Here is a 17,619-nt window from a genome sequence, read left to right as displayed (position 1 = left end):
AGTTTTCCCGGCGTCGGTCCATGTCCTCTGCGTCAGGTGACTGAGTCCAGTGGTTGCCTACAGGGGCACTCTGGGGGCCTTGAGGGAGAGGCTGCCCTCAGCTATCCTTGGGGACCGACTGTCCCACCGTTTTCAAGAAGTAAAGAGTAGTTATGACTTCTCTTTTTCTTGTTTCCTTGATTTTTATCAGGATGGTTTGCGAAGACTATCCGGGAATGAGTATGTTCTTTCAACAAAAAGTAAGTTTGAACTTTTTAATTTTTTGGAGCACTGTTAATATTATAGTAACACTGAGATGATGAAAACAGATTTTCCAGTCAAATTTTCAGTTAATTTTTCTCATCAGTAACAAGTTTCTTGGTATGTCCTAAAAACTGCACAAAGTAGCTGTCCCCCGAAGCAGTAAGTACTATAAAGCCTGTTAACTTTGTTCTCCAAACCACATCCCTTTCCAGATCTTCAGCAGGCGCCCAGCAGTATAAACACCCCCATCTCCCTTCACGACGTCCCCCCACGGATAGCTCGGGCCATGGAGAACGAGGAGTACTGGGACTTTAATATATTTGAACTGGAGGCTGCCACACATAAAAGGTGAGTCCACGTGCAGCCTGGCAGACACACAGCTTAGCTCCGAGGGCCTCTGTGGAAAAAGCCATCCAAGGAGTGTGGTTCTTCAGAGCCCGTGCCTGGTCAGGGAGGGAGGCTCTGGAAAGAGGAGCTGGGCAGCAGGTGCCCCTGACAGCCTGGGCCTACGAGGGATCAGGGAGGGCGGCCGGGTCGCCACTCCTGCAGACACAGCAGACTCAGGGCAAGTGGGAAGTTGAGCAAGTGACTCACCTTCTCCGGGTGGCACAGGTTTCTCTTATAAAATATGGATATTAGTTTTTTCTGTACATGGTGATAATGTTGAGACGGCAGCACGGAGTCCCACTCAGAGGATAGAACTAAAAATTAGAAATACACAGACACATTTGCTAAGAGCCGTCCCCAGATCTCGGTTGCTGTGCTGGTGACAGGCCTAGAGCTACCCAAAACTCCGGTCATCCTGATCTGCGTGTGCTCACAGAGAGAGGGGGTGGGATTGGGATTTTACCTTCTGATTTGTGCCTCACAAAGGGGTGTGGGGTTGACTTGGCACACCGAGCAGGCTGCCCTGTCAGGTGGTGGCCAGGCCCGGAGCTGCGGGAGAGGTGTGCTCTGTTGGCCTCTGGGATAACTAACTCTTCAGACCTCCTTCCGGTCTGTCCCCAAGACAGCCCTGCCCTTCAGTCATGCTCACCAGGAGTCAGCCTTCTGGTGTCTTCTGTTTCCATGTACCCCACATGGGCAAGGACGGTAGAAAGGATACTCCGAAAGCACATGAATCTTCGAACACCTGGCTTCTAGGTTAGTGACATTGCATTCATGGGACTCAGGCCAGGGCAGGCCAGTTCGAGCCCTGTGAGCCCGATGACCTCAGGATGCTGCCTCAGCAGGGCCGTTTCTTGACTTTCCAAGCTGAAGGCCAGATGCTGGCTCAAGGTAACTTCTCAAGGAAGGGCCTGACTTGGTGGCCTGTTGGTCACCTCAGGGGAAACAGCTTCATGCTGCAGCACCCACCTCCAGATTATTGAGACCATTACATGACAGGTGATGGTGTCTGGCTCATATGCCGCCTTCAGAAACTTTTATTTGCTTCTAGACCAGACATCTGGCCGATAACATAGGTCTAGCGAGTGCAAAGGTGAGGCAAGGGTTCAAGCCCAGCATCACACTGATTTTGAGGAATCTACTGGTGTAAGTAGAAGTCGGAATGAGGAAGGGGGTGGTGAGCACACCTCGCTCCAGCCCCGGTTGGTGGTGGCTGCCGGGAGAAAGGGCCATGCTGCCCCGTGCCACTCGGGTGGGCTCCCCTCGCTGCCCACATGCTCTCTGAAGGCTTGCTCTGCTTTGCCGGTTGGGTCTGAACCTATTCAGGGCTCCCAACACTGGGCCCGTTTCTTTGTTTTAAGGCCGTGCATCTTTTTCTCTGTAGGCCTTTGATTTATCTTGGTCTCAAAATGTTTGCTCGCTTCGGAATCTGTGAATTCTTGAACTGCTCCGAGCCAACGCTGAGATCGTGGTTACAGATCATTGAAGCCAATTACCACTCTTCTAACCCTTACCACAACTCGACACACTCTGCCGACGTGCTTCACGCCACTGCCTACTTTCTTTGCAAAGAGAGGATAAAGGTGAGCTGCGTGTGTGCACCACGCCTAGCAGGCAGGAGCAGTGGGCCGGGCTGCGGCCTCTCCCTCCACCGAGGTGCTCTGCGGGGGCACTGCTCAGGGGGTCCCCACCTGTGGGCCACCGGGCCCCGTGGAGGGTGCGGCCGCGTGGGGGGTCAGGCAAGAGGCTGCGCTGCGGCTCTGCAGATTCGATGGGTCAATTCATGACGTGAACCCTGCCCTTCCGTGGGAGTGTAAGGAGCGGATTGGTCCCCATGGAGAAAACCAGCAGGAACAGTTGGCTGCAACTTGTCTGTAGGCTCAGAGTGAGACCCCCCAGAAGAACAGCCCTAACTGTTTGCAGAGCACCACCTTAGGTGCCCCCGTACCCACCCCATCCCTCAGTGTCAGCTGGGGTTGAGGCCAAGTTGATCCTTGCCCAGCTCTGCTCCCGCCTGGGGTTGCCGGCCCCCAGGCCAGAGTTCCACCAGCCAAGGGGACACCCAGGTCAGAAACCTGGAAGCATTTTCTGTTCTCTCCTCTCCCCAAGCCCGTGTCATCCAGTAGGTCCTGTGACCTTGCCTACCGGGGCCCCCCATGTCCTCAGGATTATCTCCACCTCACGATGCCCCTGAGCCGTCCTAGTGAGGGCCCTGCTTTCTCCTCTCCCTGGTACCACTTGAGTACTCCTGCCCCCGCCCCAGCCCCCCGTGGAACTCCCCCACACTGCTGTCAGCACGAGCTTTCTGAAACAGCACATGTGACCATGCTGTTCCCAGGAGCGGCTTCCCACCTCCTACAGGACTTAAACTCCACAGTAGGAGGATTCGCAGCTTCCGACACACAGGCCCCGTGTGGGCCGTGCTAAACCACTGAGGTTTCTGGCACTCCTGCCCTTGGTCTGCTGTTGCCTTTGCTGCTACTGGCTTCCCTGTGTCCCCGCCTGTCCCTCAGGGATCCGTCCCAGCCTTCGTTCCTCCAGGGAGCCTTGCCTGGACTACCCTCCTCCCCACCCCCGGTCCTGACTTCAGTGCCCCTTTTCTGTGTGTCCCCTCCACGTGGGCCTGCTCCTGAGATGACTGCATTTGCACAGCAGGTCTGTCCTGCTCCGCTGACTCAGTGCAGGGGCCACTGGCCCTACTGGTGGCCAGTCCCACCTGGCTCAGAGTCCCCCTGGGCGCTGACTGGCAGCTTGAGGTCCAGCTTTGAGGCAGCAGGAAAGAGGAGAAGAGGTTATGGTACGGGGAGCTTCACAGAAGAGAGGTTCCAGTCGAGGAAGGTAACCCACTGCCCACCCCCAAACCAAGCTCCTAAGAAAGCTTTTCACGTTGTAAATGACTTCATTAGGGAAATTTTCAAAGCAGCAACTAGACTTGCACAGATCTGCCAAAGTATTTGTGTTCTTTCCATCAACATCCATCATAAAATGGCTCAGAGGGTCCAGGGAGTTCTGTGGCATTGCCATTTCAGTTTCAGAAGAACTCAAGAGCAGAAGGATCCAACCACGGGTTTTGTATCTAAGAACAGGGCTTCTTGAGGGGGGAGACCGCCGTGTCATTGCCTGGTGTCCTGGGGACAGCCCTGTGGGGACAGCCCCACAGGGCCATGGCAGGCAGGCAGAGCATTTTAAATAATTTTAAGAAACCAACACAATGAAAAATCTATTAAGACCTATAGAATGAGAAGACCAAATGATAATCCGAAATGGTTCTTTGAAATAACCAAGAAAATTAAATTCTAGCTAAACTAATCAAGAAATGCAGAAAGAAGAAGGTGCCAGACACTTCTGTAAGAGGTCAGTACCGTGGAAGTAGTTCTTAACCTGTCGACAAAATTCTTCATAATCTGGCTCCTGACTCAGATCATCAGTGAGTTCTTCAGCCCCTTGAGGGATTTTTTCCAAGTTACATAAACCTTTTCAGAGACTTGAAAATGATGGAGAACTTCCAGATTGTTTTATCAAACTCACAAAACCCTGACATCAACCTGACAAAAATCGTACCAAAAGGGAGGGAAACACTAGACCAACCCTGTTAACGTAAGTGATGCACATTTTAAATTATTTCTCTCTCTCAGTAATACTAGTTTATGTTGGTCCAAATCAGTATCTCAGACTTTTTGTGATGGGTTTAGAGCCAGGTTGGCTGCAGAGGTGACTCCTGTCTGTTGAGGACACCTCGTATTTGGGTAAGTCCTTAACTTGTGTGAGACCAGGAATCAGATAATGTTCTCTCATTAACAAACACAAACATGCAACTGTTTTTCAGCAGATGTAGGGAAACAAGATTTGCTCAACATTATGCTTTTCTCAGAAATCTGGGATATTTTTCCCTTAAAGTAATAGGGCAGTAAGAAAACTACAGAAGGCTTCCCTGCTTTCAGGGCCAAGCTCCCGTTTTTACAAGCTCTCTTGTTCGCAGCAAACCTTAGATCCGGTTGATGAGGTCGCTGCGCTTATTGCAGCCACCGTCCACGACGTGGACCACCCTGGGCGAACCAACTCGTTCCTGTGCAATGCTGGAAGTGAGCTGGCCATCTTGTATAATGACACTGCTGTGCTGGAGAGCCACCACGCGGCCTTGGCCTTCCAGCTGACCACCCGAGATGACAAATGCAATATCTTCAAGAACATGGAGAGGTGAGAGCACTGAGTAGGGGAGCATGCTGGCCCCTCTAACAACTTTGAGATACGATTCACGTACTCGAGAATTCTCTCATTTCAAGTGCACAGAGGTTGTCAGGCTATTCAGAGCAGTGCGGTCATCACCTCAGTCAACTTGAGAACATTTCCATCCTCCCCCACAAAGCACCTCAGACTCGTTGGCAGTCACTTCCCGGTCCCCGCTCAAATCCCCCAGCCACAAGCACCCGTGGGTGCACCTTCTGTCCCCATAGATCTGCCAGTTCTGCACATTTCCTAATAAATGGGAGCACCCCCCAACGGTCTTTTGTGACTGGCTCCTTTCTCTTAGCACGATGCTTTCAAGGTTCAGCTCTTTTATGTCTTGGCATTTCGAGGTGGCAAAGTGTAATGCTGACATCTTGAGCTTCTCAAGACTCAGAGAAGCTGTCATCTTCCAGCTCTGCTCCAAACACTCCACTCTGCCCTCCTGGGCCCAGCATGCTTCTCGGCAGTGTCAGTGTTCAAATGTTACTTTGAGGAAGCCTCCCCTGACCCCTCAGTGCCAGGTTCCTTCACAGCACTTGTCACATATTTACATCATCATTTTTCATTACTTGGCTAATGCCTGATTGGATTCTTAAGTTCTGTAAGTAGCCACTGCCCTTTGTTCGTCACTGTATCCTCAGTGTCTAGCATGGTCCGTGGGAGGGACTTCATAAATAATAGGTGGAAGACATTAATTTGGATTGGTAAGGAACATTTTATAAGGGAATTTAAAAAAAAGGAGAGTCCTGATTTTACAAAACTTCCTTTTGCCATGTTCTGGAACTTCAGTAGGTTTTATTCATAGTTGCTGGTATAGACATCAGTTAGCTCTGGAAAAATACACAAGACCCTGGTAACCTGGGTTGTGTCCAGGGAAAGCAAGGGGGTGACTGGTGAAGGGGTTGGACAGAGAGAAATGTCACAAAATGATTGACTAAAACCAAGGGCCGGAGGAAGAGGTACCCAGGTATTCCCTATGGGCTGCTCAGCTGTCCGAAGTTTCTGGGCCCTGAAATTGTTGACTCTCAGGGTTTCTCTGTAGGGGCTACATTCTTCATAACCACAGATCTCTGCCTTTGTTCACCCCTGCTGTGTTCTCTTATTCTAAGAGCTATGCCCCTTATGCTACAGAATGACCAACATTGCACATGTAACAAGCTTCCCGATTTTAACCTCTGCTCAGGTTCCCCTTGCTAATGATCTTGTTTCAAAGTGTTCCTTGCAACTTCCCGTCACATGAGAGTTTTACCACAGTGGATGCTATCCTAGAGAAGAGACGGTTTCCAGGAGCACCTGCCTGCTCCGGATGGGTCCTCTATAGCACCCTCTCATTTGTCGTCTGAAACAGGAATGACTATCGGACACTGCGCCAGGCTATCATCGACATGGTCTTAGCCACAGAAATGACAAAGCACTTTGAGCATGTCAACAAATTTGTCAACAGCATCAACAAGCCCCTGGCAGCACTCGAAGTAAATGGGGTAAGGAAGACCGACTGTAAGGAGAGCCTGTGTTTGGGGCCCTTATCCCTGTGTCTTGTGGGGAAACCGGGTACGATGTGATGAGCTGTGGAAGACTTCCCCAGTAGTTCCTTGGATTTAATTTCCATTGGTTGAAAAGTTATTTATACAGACCTGTCAGGAAAAAATTAAGACCTCCAAAAGGAGATGTGGAAACTCTGGAACTAACTTTAGGTTGGGTGGACCATGCCTGTGCATTCTCACACTCTTCCCCTCCCCCTCTTCTTGGGCATCCTGGGATCAGTCGGAGCCCTTGAGGTCTCCCCCACCTACTCCCCACTGTGCACATGCTGTGGCAGCACTGCTGGTCTCTGTCACGGGAGGCGGAGGCTGAGAAGGACCCGGTATTTTGGTCCCCAAGGGTGACATTATTCTTGGACATCATTTCTGGATTTGAGGCCTGGAGTCCACAATGACTGCCTGGCAAGGACATTAAACCTCTGGCCAGGCAGGAGACCACGGCTAAGGCAGCAGATGGATCTGAGTTCCATCCCGGTGTGCTTCACCAGTTCCTGGTCTGTAGACTGGGCCGAATAAAGCTGAAGGCATAGGACTGGTGGGCAGGGGACAAGGTAGGCACTGAATAAATGGCACCTGTTATACTAGATTCAGCGTGAGATCACCTACAGCATATATTTTCACGTACTCCTTCCTTTGAGGCCCTACCACCTCCCCCACATACACTGAACATGTTGGCACCAGCTCACAGTCTTTTCCACAGCCCACCCCCCCTGCTCCTGTCACCATCCTGAGAGTCTTTACCAGGCACAGCGATGGTTTATCCTATGAGGCTAGGATCGCCGTTCCTTGAACTCTGACCCCACTTGACTCCTGCAACTCATCTGGCCATGGCCTTTGTCCCTGGCTTTCTAGATTATTACCCCCTTCACACTTGTTCCTCTTTAATCCGATTCGAAACCCACTGAGAACTCTGCTTCGTTCACCCACCCGTTCTCTGTTTGTCGTCCTGCTTCTGCCTTCACTTCCTTTCCAAGGACTTCCAGTGTGGAAGCACCCACATCCTTTTTTAATGGCTCCCGCCATCCTGGACAGGATGTCAACCAGGCCACTGCTCCTGGCCAACTCCATGCCACAGTCTTGGTTTCTTCCATCAAGTCTGGGCAGGTCCCAGACTCAAGCTGAGGAGTCTGTTCCATCTCTCAGCTGTTAGTACTTGGGGTTACTTCTGAGACTGGAAATCAATCTGGTGAGCAGAGGAGGGACAAAGTAATATGAAAGTTAAAGGTTACAGCTAGCAGGACCAAACTGTAGTCACACAGCTGGAGAGAGGAGTCAACGCCACGCTGGTTGGTGGTGGGAAACTTGGGGCAAGGAGGCCTATCGAGGCAGCCTTGGTCATGTCCACTGTGGCACTCTCCAGGAGAAGAGGCAGCCTGGGCTCTGGATGGGCACATGCCCATCTTCATGGCATATCTGTCCCCATTGAGATGGGACCATCAGGCCTTTTTAGATCATTGCGATTACTCGATGGAACCACCTGCTTGACATCTTTGGAAACATAAGGAGACTAGCTTGTTGTGGTCTCTTGACAGTGCTCTTTGCCCTGGTACTCCCTCTTCCCACCTGAATTTGCTTCGGAGGGCTTAACTACCAGGGCCGTTATACCACAGGTTAAGAATCCACACCAGTGGCACGCCTTTAAACCAGAAGCATGTGGTACTATGAATAGACAGAGCCCACAACTAAAGATAGACCTGAAGTTCTTGTCCACAGCTACCCAGCTGAGCCAGGATAAGTCTCTTCACCACTCTGAGTCCCAGTGTCCTCATGTATAAAATACAATAGTAAATAATACTGCTTTTTGTGCCTACCATAAATCCTTGTGAGTGAAGATCAAAAGAGAATGACTATTAAGTATCACTGTATCTGACAAATCTGGGTACACCGACAGCTGATTCTCAAGATCACACCTATCACGGGACTGGGTTAGGGGCTGGGTTGTGCAAAGCAGGGAGCCTGGTGCACCACAGGATTCTTTTTGGTGAAAGAGCAGAGAAACCTCTTATGTTTACAGTTCACACTTTTTTTTAGTAGGTACAAAAGATACTGCTCATGTCCCAAAGGAGAGCAGTAGCAACAGAACAAAGAAAAAGCAACTGTGAGAAATAACTGGAGTGGGAAGAAAAGAACCAAGAAGAGGGGAGGGGCACAAAGACAATCTCGAGTGCTACCCTCTACTCTTGGGTCCTGCCGGAATCTCACTGGACACAGTGAGGGGCTGAGCTCAGTGCTCGGATTATACTCCTCACAGTTCCGTGAAACGCCTTACTTGTAGATCCTGGTCAGTGCCTTACTGTGTACAGTGGGGCCACACCTGTAAGACAGGGCTTAGTACCAGGGAACCCACTTTGATTGCGTTCTCTCGTGTTTTAGGAAGTGAATAGAGATGAAGAAGCCATAAACACTATGCTCAGGACTCCAGAGAACCGGACTCTGATTAAACGAATGCTGATTAAATGCGCAGATGTGTCCAATCCCTGCCGACCCCTGGAGCAGTGCATTGAGTGGGCTGCACGCATCTCAGAAGAATATTTTTCTCAGGTGAGATGCAGCCTCTTAAGTTCCTTAACAGAGAGAAACACAATACGACCATTAGAGGTAAGGGGCTTAACACTAGGAAATAGAGTTTTAAGTGAAATTCTGTCTTTGAAGAGCACTTCTTGCATTACAGGTTTACCAGGAATGAATTCGACTAGTTTTACCTTATCTGAAAATGTATTTGCCTTCTTTCTTGCAGAGTATCTTCACTGACTATAGAATCCTGGGTTAACAATTTTCTCCTAACAGCATTTTACATTGTTGTCTGCCCTTCATATTGTCTCTGGGTAGAAAAAGTTCTTGTGGGACAGGAAAAAAAATTAGAAAATGCAAGGGCTAGAAGTTTTGCAAATTTATTGAAAGCACATACATACATGCTGCATCCAAGAGGGTAGGAAGGAACACAGACACCACGAAGGAGCCAAACGGACCTGCAGGGCTGCCCATGGCAGCGAGGGACACTGCAGGCACAGAGGGGAGAGGAGCAGACCCCCACCAGGAAGACAAATCCCCGTAACATTTGGCTTTGAAAAACAGAGGGGTTTAACTTTCTAATCAGTGGACTTCAGGGGGCCTGGGTGGCACCACCCCAAAGTGACTCCTGCCGCAGGGAGAGGGGAGGAAACCCACACATACTAGTTCAACTGTGGCCCCAGCAGTAGTCTGGTCTGACCCAATTCAAGCCCCAGACAGACCCACTAACAGCTTGGGGACCAAACCCTACTCCCAATAGGCACAGATAGCCATTTCGACTGAAGGCAAACATGGCACAGCAACACACATAGGAGACACCCCGTAAGCACCAGGTTCTGGTGAACAAGAGCCACTGCACTGCAGGGCACTACAGAACCTCTCCTTCTTAAGGCCCCTACTTTCAAGAGCGGCAGACGTAGCTGAATTTCCAAACACAGAGCCAAAATGAGACAGAGGAGCAGGTCCCAAATGAAAGAGCAGGATAGACTCCCAAGAGATCTGAGTGGAAAACGATACTATGCTTGATGAAGAATTTAAAATAATGGTAAGAAAGATGCTAACTGGACTTGAGAGAAGAGCAGAAGACCTCAGTGACACCCTCAACAAAGAGAAGACATGAAGAACCAGTCAGAGATAAAGAACTCAAAGAACTCAATAACTAAAATTAAAACTACACTAAAGGGAATAAACAGAGGAAGGAGAAGAACAGGCCCGTGACCCGGAGGACGGAGCGGTGGAGACGCACCAGGCTGAGGGGACTCAGTGACACCATCAAGCACAATAACATTTCAGTATAGGGACCCCAGAGGAGGAAGAAAAGGGGGCAGAAAATTTGTTTGAAGAAATAGCAGAAAACTTCCTGAATCTGGGGAAGGAAACAAATCCAGATCCAGGAGGCACAGAGAGGCGCCAGCAAAATCAACCAAGGGATTCCCACACCAAGGCCCATAGTAATTAAAATGGCAAAAAGTAGTGATCTTCAGAGCATTTTTAAGAAAATGTTATTTTTTTGTGAGAGACACAGCAAGAGAGGGAACACAAGCAGGGGGAGTGGGAGAGGGAGAAGCAGGCTTCCCGCGGAGCAGGGAGCCCCATGCAGGGCTCGATCCCAGGACCCTGGGACCATGACCTGAGCCAAAGGCAGACGCTTAATGGCTGAGCCACCCAGGTGCCCCAGAGCATTTTTTAAAGCAACAAAAGAAAATAGTTACATAAAAGGGAAACCCCATAAGACTACCAGCTGAGCCTTCAGCAGAAACTTGGTAGGCCAGAAGGGTGTGGCATGATATATTCACAGTGCTGAAAGGGAAAACACCCTACAACCGACAATATCTGGCAAGGCCATTATTCAGAATAGGAGAGAGAAAGACTTTTGTAGATCCACAAAAGAATTCATCACCACTAAAGCAGTTGTACAAGAAATGTGAAAGGGGATTCTTTGAATGGGAAGGAAGGACCATAAGCAGGATTAAGAAAAGTAGGAAGCAAAACAGTAATCTTAAGTATATCTATAAAAAAAATCCATCAATGGATTCACAAAATGAAAGGATGTAAAAAGTATGATACCATCTACCTAAAATGTGGGGAAGAGAGGAATAAAAATTTAGTGCTTTTAAAGCCTTTTTAAGATTTTATTTATTTATTTAATTGACAAAGAGAGAAAGGGAACACAAGCAGGGGGAGGGGGAGCGGGAGAGGGAGAAGCAGGCTTCCTGCCGAGCTCAATGCGGGGCTTGATCCTAGGACTCTGGGATCATGACCTGAGCTGAAGGCAGTTGCTTAATCCAGGCGCCCCCAAATTTAGTGCTTTTAGAAAGGGTTCAAATTTAAGTGGCCATTTACTTAATATAGACTGCTATATGCATAAGGTATTATATATAACCTAATGGTAACCACAAGTCAAAAACTGGTAATAGGCAAAAATAAAGAGGAAGAATCCAAGTATCTTACCAAAGAAAGCCAATTAATCGTGAGAGAAGAGAGCAAGGGAAGAAAAGAACAAAGAACTACAAAACAACCATAAAACAAGTAACAAAATGGCAGTGAATACATACCTGTCAGTAATTACTTTGAATGTAAATGGACTAAACAATGAGAAGACATAGGGCGATGGATTAGATAAAAAATTAAGACCCATCTGTAGGCTGCCTACAACAGACTCATTTCAGACCTAAAGATATGCAGGCTGAGAGTGAAGGGATGAAAAAGCATTTATGATACAAATAGGTGTGAAAAGAAAGCCAGGGTAGTAATACTTGTATAAGACAAAATAGACTTTAAAACAAAAGATTCTAACAAGAAACAAAGAAGGATAGTACATAGTCATTAAGGGAACAATCCAACAAAGTGTAACAGTTGTAAATATTTGTGCACCAAGCACTGGAACACATAAAGCAGCTAATCACAAATGTAAAGGAAGTAATCAATAGTAATACAATAATAGTAGGAGACTTTAATATGCACTTACGCCAATGGATAGATCATCCAAACAGAAAATCCACAAGAAAACAATGGCTGTGAATGACACATTAGACCAGATGGATCTAACAGATATATCCAGAACATTCCACTCTAAAACAGAATATTCTTTTCAAGTGTACATTGAACATACTCCATAACAGATCACATATTAGGCAAAAAAAAAAAAAAAAAAAAAACCCAAAATTTGGAGTGATACCATGCATCTTGTTCCAACCCACAAAGCTATGACACTAGAAATCAACCACAGGAGAAAATCTGAAAAAGAATGCAAATACATGGAGGTTAAATAACATGCTACTAAACAATGAATGGGTCAACCAAGAAATCAAAGAGGAAATAAAAAAAATACATGGAGACAAATGAAAATGAAAACACAATGGTCCAAAATCTTTGGGATGCACCAAAAGCTGTTCTAGGAGGGAAGTTTTATAGCAATACAGGCCTACCTCAAGAACCAAGAAAAATCTCAATCTAACCTTACACTGAAAGGATCAAGAAGAAAAAACACAACCCATAACCAGCAGAAAGAAGGAAATAGTAAAGATTAGAGCAGAAGCAAAAGAGAAACAAACACCAGTAAAACCAATCAGTGAAACCTGGAGCTGGTTCTTTGGAAAGATCAACAAAATTGATAAACCTTTAGCCAGACTCATTAAAAAAGAGAGAGTGGCTGCCCTGGGCTCAGGTCATGATCTCAGGGTCCTGGGATCAAGCCCCACATCAGGCTCCCTGCTCAGTGGGGAGGCTGCTTCTCCCTCTGTCCCTTCCCCACCCACTCTTTCTCTCTCTTAAGAGAGAGAGAGGTTTCTAGGAAGAAGTTGCTGTGGCTGAGGTCGAAGAGGTTGCTGCCTGTGTTCTCCTTTAGGATTTTGATGGACTCCTGTCTCACATTTAGGTCTTTCAACCATTTTGAGTCTATTTTTGTGTGTGGCATAAGGAAATGGTCCAGTTTCAATGACGTGGATGGAACTGGAGGGTATTCTGCTGAGCGAAACAAATCAGAGAAAGACATGTATCATATGATCTGATATGAGGAATTCTTAATCTCAGGAAACAAACTGAGTGTTGCTGGAGTGGTGGTGGGTGGGAGGGATGGGGTGGCTGGGTGATAGACATTGGGGAGGGTATGTGCTACGGTGAGCGCTGTGAATTGTGTAAGACTATTGAAACTCAGACCTGTACCTCTGAAACAAATAATACATTATATGTTAAAAATGAAGCAGGGGGGGAATCGGAGGGGGAGACGAACCATGAGAGACGATGGACTCTGAGAAACAAACTTAGGGTTCTAGAGGGGAGGAGGATGTGGGGATGGGCTAGCCTGGTGATGGGTATTAAAGAGGGCACGTACTGAATGGAGCACTGGGTGTTATACACAAACAATGAACCATGGAACACTACATCAAAAACTAATGATGTAATGTATGGTGATTAACATAATAAAATTAAAAAAAAACCTCCAGATCAGAAAGAGAAATCACAGCCAATGTCACAGAAATACAAAGCATTATGAGATTATGAAAAATGACATGCCAACAAATTGGACAATCTAGAAAAAAATAAATTCCTAGACACACATAACTTCCCAAAACTGAACCAGGAAAAATAGAAAATTTGAACAAACCTATTATCAGCAATTAAATTGAATTGAATTCTGAACAAACAGAAGTCCAGGTCCAAAGGGCTTCACAGGTGAATTCTACCAAACATTTCAAGAAGAGTGAATACCTATTCTTCCCAAACTATTCCAAAAAATAGAAGAGGAGGGAAAGCAATTCATTCTATGGGGCCAGCATTACCCTGATACCAAACCTAGATAAGACACTACAAAAAAGAGAACTACAGACCAATATCTTAATGAACTGAACATAGATTCAAAAACCCTCAACAAAATATTAGCAAACGAAATCCAATAATATATTAAAAAATTCATTCACCACCATCAAGTAGGATTTATTCCTGGGATGCAAGGGTGGTTCAATATTTGCAAATCAGTGTGATATATCACGTCAACAAGAGAAAGGATAAAAACCATATGATCATTTCAAGAGATGTAGAAAAAGCATTTGACAAAGTACAACATCCATTCATGATTTAAAAAAAACCTTTAACAAAGTAGGTTTAGAGGGGACAAACTTCAACATAGTAAAGGCCATAGGTGAAAAACCCAAAGCTGGGGTGCCTGGGTGGTGCAGTTGGTAAAGCGTCCAACTCTTGGTTTTGGCTTAGGTCATGTGAGATCTCAGGGTCATGAGGTCAAGCCCCACATCGGGGCTCTGTGTTGAGTGCAAAGTCGATTTGAGGGTCTCTCTCCCTCTTCCTCTGCCCCTCCCACTTGTGCTCTCTCTCTCAAATAAATAAATCTTCAAAAAAGCCACACAGCTAACTTCATATTTAGTGGTGAAAAACTAAGAGCTTTCCCCCTAAGATCAGGAACAAGACAAGGATGTCCACTCTAACCACTTTAATTCAACATAGTACCAAAAGTCCTAGCCACAGCAAACAGACAAGAAAAAGAAAAGACATGCAAATTGGTAAGAAAGAAGTAAAACTTTCACTATTTGCAGATGACATGATACTATATATAGAAAATCCTAAAAACTCCACCAAGGGGGGGCGCCTGGGTGGCTCAGGTCATGATGCCAGGGTCCTGGGATCAAGACCCACGTCAGGCTCCCTGCTCAGTGGGGAACCTGCTTCCCCTTCTCCCTACTCACTCGTGCTCTGTCTCCTATCTCTGTCTCTCTCAAATAAGTAAATAAAATCGTTAAAAATAAGACTCCACCAAAAAACTAGACCTGATAAATTAATTCAGTAAGGTCACTGCATATATAATCAATGTACAGAAATCCACTGCAAGTCTGTATACTAATAATGAAGTAATAGAGAAATTAAGAAAATCCCATTTATAGTTGCAGCAAAAATAATAAAATACCTAGGAACAAACTTAACCAAGGAGATGAGAAACCTATATTCCGAAAGCTATAGAACACTAATGAAAGAAATTGAAGATAACACAAATGGAAAACTATTCCATGCTCATGGGTTTAGAGAATATTGTTAAAATGTCCATACTACCCAAAGCAATCTACAGACTTAATGCAACCCCTATCAAAATACCAATAGCATCTCTCACAGAACTAGAACAAATAAGCCTACAATTTCTATCGAACCACAAAATACCCTGAATAGCTAAAGCAATCTTGAAAAAGGAGGAAAAAACTGGGAGATATACTACAAAGCTACAGTTATCAAAACAGTATGGTGCTGGGACAAAAACAGACACACAGATCAATGGACCAGAATAGAGAGCCCAGAAATAAACCCACAACTATATGGTCAATTAATCTTCAACAAAGGAGGCAAGAATATGCAATGGGAAAAAGACAGTCTCTTCAATAATTGGTGCTGGGAAAACAGGACAGCTACATGCAAAAGGATGAAATTGGACCATTTCTTAAACTATACACAAAAATAAACTCAAAAAAGGGGCACCTGGGTGGCTCAGTCGTTGGGCATCTGCCTTCGGCTCGGGTCATGGTCCCAGGGTCCTTGCATCGGGCTCCCTGCTCCGCGGGAAGCCTGCTTCTCCCTCTCCCACTCCCCCTGCTGGTGTTCCCTCTCTATGTCTCTGTCAAATAAATAAAAACTTAAAAAAAACAAACAAACCTCAAAATGGATTAAAGACCGAAATTTGAGAGTTAAAGCCATAAAAATCCTAGAAGAGAGTATAGGCAGTAATTTCTCTGACATCTAACATTTTTCTAGATCTGTCTCCTATGAAACAAAAGCAAAATATACTACTGGGACTACATCAAAATTAAAAGCTTGTGCCCAGCAAAGGAAACAAAAGGCAACCTATGGAATGGGAGACAGTATTGCAAATGACCTCCCATAAAGGGTTGTATCCAAAATATATAAAGAACTTGTACAGCTCAACACCAAAAAAAAAAAAAATCCAATTTAAAAATGGGCAGAAGACATGAACGAACATTTCTCCAAGGAAGAACTACAGACAGACAGCCCACAAACACATGAAAAGATTCTCAACATGACTCATCATCAGGGAAATGCAAATCAAAACTACAGTGAGATAGCACCTCACACCTGTCAGAATGGCTAAAGAACATGACAACAAGTGTTGGCAAGGATGTGGAGAAAAAAGAACCCTCTTGCACTGTTGTTGGGAATGCAAACTGGTGCAGCCATTGTGGAAAACAATATGGAGGTTCCTCAAAAAATGAAAAACAGAATTACCACATGACTCAGCAATTCCACTACTGCGTATTTACCCAAAGAATAGGAAAACACTAATTTGAAAAGATATATGCACCTTTCAGTTTATTGCATTATTTACAATAACCAAAACATGGAAGCAACTCAACTGTCCATCAATAGATGAATGGATAAAGAAGTAGTGTGTATATATATAACGGAATATTACTCAACCTTAAAGAATAAAATCTTGCCATTTGCAACAACATAGATGGAGCTAGAGAGTATAATGCTAAGCTAAATCAGTCAGAGAAAGACAAATACCATATGATTTCACTCAAATGTGAAATTTAAGAAGCGAAACAAAAAAAGACACTTTAATATGGAGAACAAATATGCTTATCAGAGGGGAGGTGGGAGGGAGGTTGGGTGAAATAAGGTAAAGGGGATTAAGAGTACACTTCTCCATCAAAAAACTAATGATGTAATATATGGTGATTAACATAATAAAAAAATTTTAAAAAATACACTTCTCATGATGAGCGCCGAGTAATGTACAGAATTACTGAATCACCAAATTGCAACTGAAACAAATATAATGCTGTATGTTAATTATACTTGAATTCAAAAAAAAATTTTTAAGGAAAAAAAGGCCAGAAGACACTGGAACAACATTTTCAATTTGTCTTTAGGACAAAACTGGCAACCTGGAATTCTGTATCCAATGAAAATATCCTTCCAGAATGAAGGGAAAATAAGCACATTGTCAAATAAGGAAAAGCTAACAATTCATCACCAGTAAACCTGCAATAGAAGAAATGCTAAAGGAGGTTCTTGAAGCTGAAAGGAAAGGATACCAGATACAAACTTGGATCCTCAGAATGGGATGCAAAGTGCCAAAACCCAATGAGATATTACCACACCTGTCAGAATGGCTATTAACAAAAAGATAATAACAAGCGTTGGCATGGATGTTGAGAAAAGGGAGCCCTTGTGCACTGTTGGTGAGAATGTATATTGGTGCATCCACTATTAAACACTGTAGAGGTTACTCAGAAAATTAGAAACATCATATGGTCCAGCTATTTGACTTTGGAGTATTTATTTGAAGAAAACGACACACTAACTTGAAAAGATTTATGCACCCCCAGGTTCCCTGAAGCATTATTTACATTAGCCAAGATATGGGAATAACCTGTGTCCATTAATGGATGAATGGATAAAGAAGACATGGTATCTGTATACAATGGAATATTATTCGACCTTAAAAAAAATGAAATCTTGCCATTTGTGATAACATGGATGGACCTTGAGGGCATTATGCTAAATGAAAATAGAGAAAGACAAGTACTATATGATCTCACTTATGTTTGGAATCTTACCACAAGAAAAAAAATTATGTGTGGTGGAGGATATGGACTTATTGTAGTGAGCATTTTGCAGTATAAACAAGTATGGACTCATGTTGTATATCAGTTATACCTCAATTAAAAAAAGAAACACTTGGGGCGCA

The 17,619-nt window shown here is 45.2% G+C and overlaps 1 protein-coding gene across 1 annotated transcript in view; it reads left to right on the top strand.

The window, feature by feature from the left end:
• The window catches only part of PDE8A (phosphodiesterase 8A), a 154,706-nt gene that overhangs the window by 125,437 nt on the left and 11,650 nt on the right, over positions 1–17,619 (top strand). Inside the window, exons 15-20 of the mRNA XM_028089437.2 lie at positions 191–239; positions 456–591; positions 2,015–2,213; positions 4,610–4,827; positions 6,206–6,338; positions 8,772–8,939. Of these exons, the coding sequence (XP_027945238.1) occupies positions 191–239; positions 456–591; positions 2,015–2,213; positions 4,610–4,827; positions 6,206–6,338; positions 8,772–8,939 (903 nt within the window). The remainder of the gene's footprint in view (positions 1–190; positions 240–455; positions 592–2,014; positions 2,214–4,609; positions 4,828–6,205; positions 6,339–8,771; positions 8,940–17,619) is intronic.

The sequence above is a fragment of the Eumetopias jubatus genome, unplaced genomic scaffold, assembly GCF_037043125.1.
Source record: "Eumetopias jubatus isolate StellerSeaLion01/CBP00866 unplaced genomic scaffold, mEumJub1_p1.0 scaffold_7, whole genome shotgun sequence".
Classification (NCBI taxonomy): Eukaryota; Metazoa; Chordata; class Mammalia; order Carnivora; family Otariidae; genus Eumetopias; species Eumetopias jubatus.
Note: the sequence above shows the minus strand (reverse complement) of the source record. Positions and strands in the feature narration are given on the sequence as shown.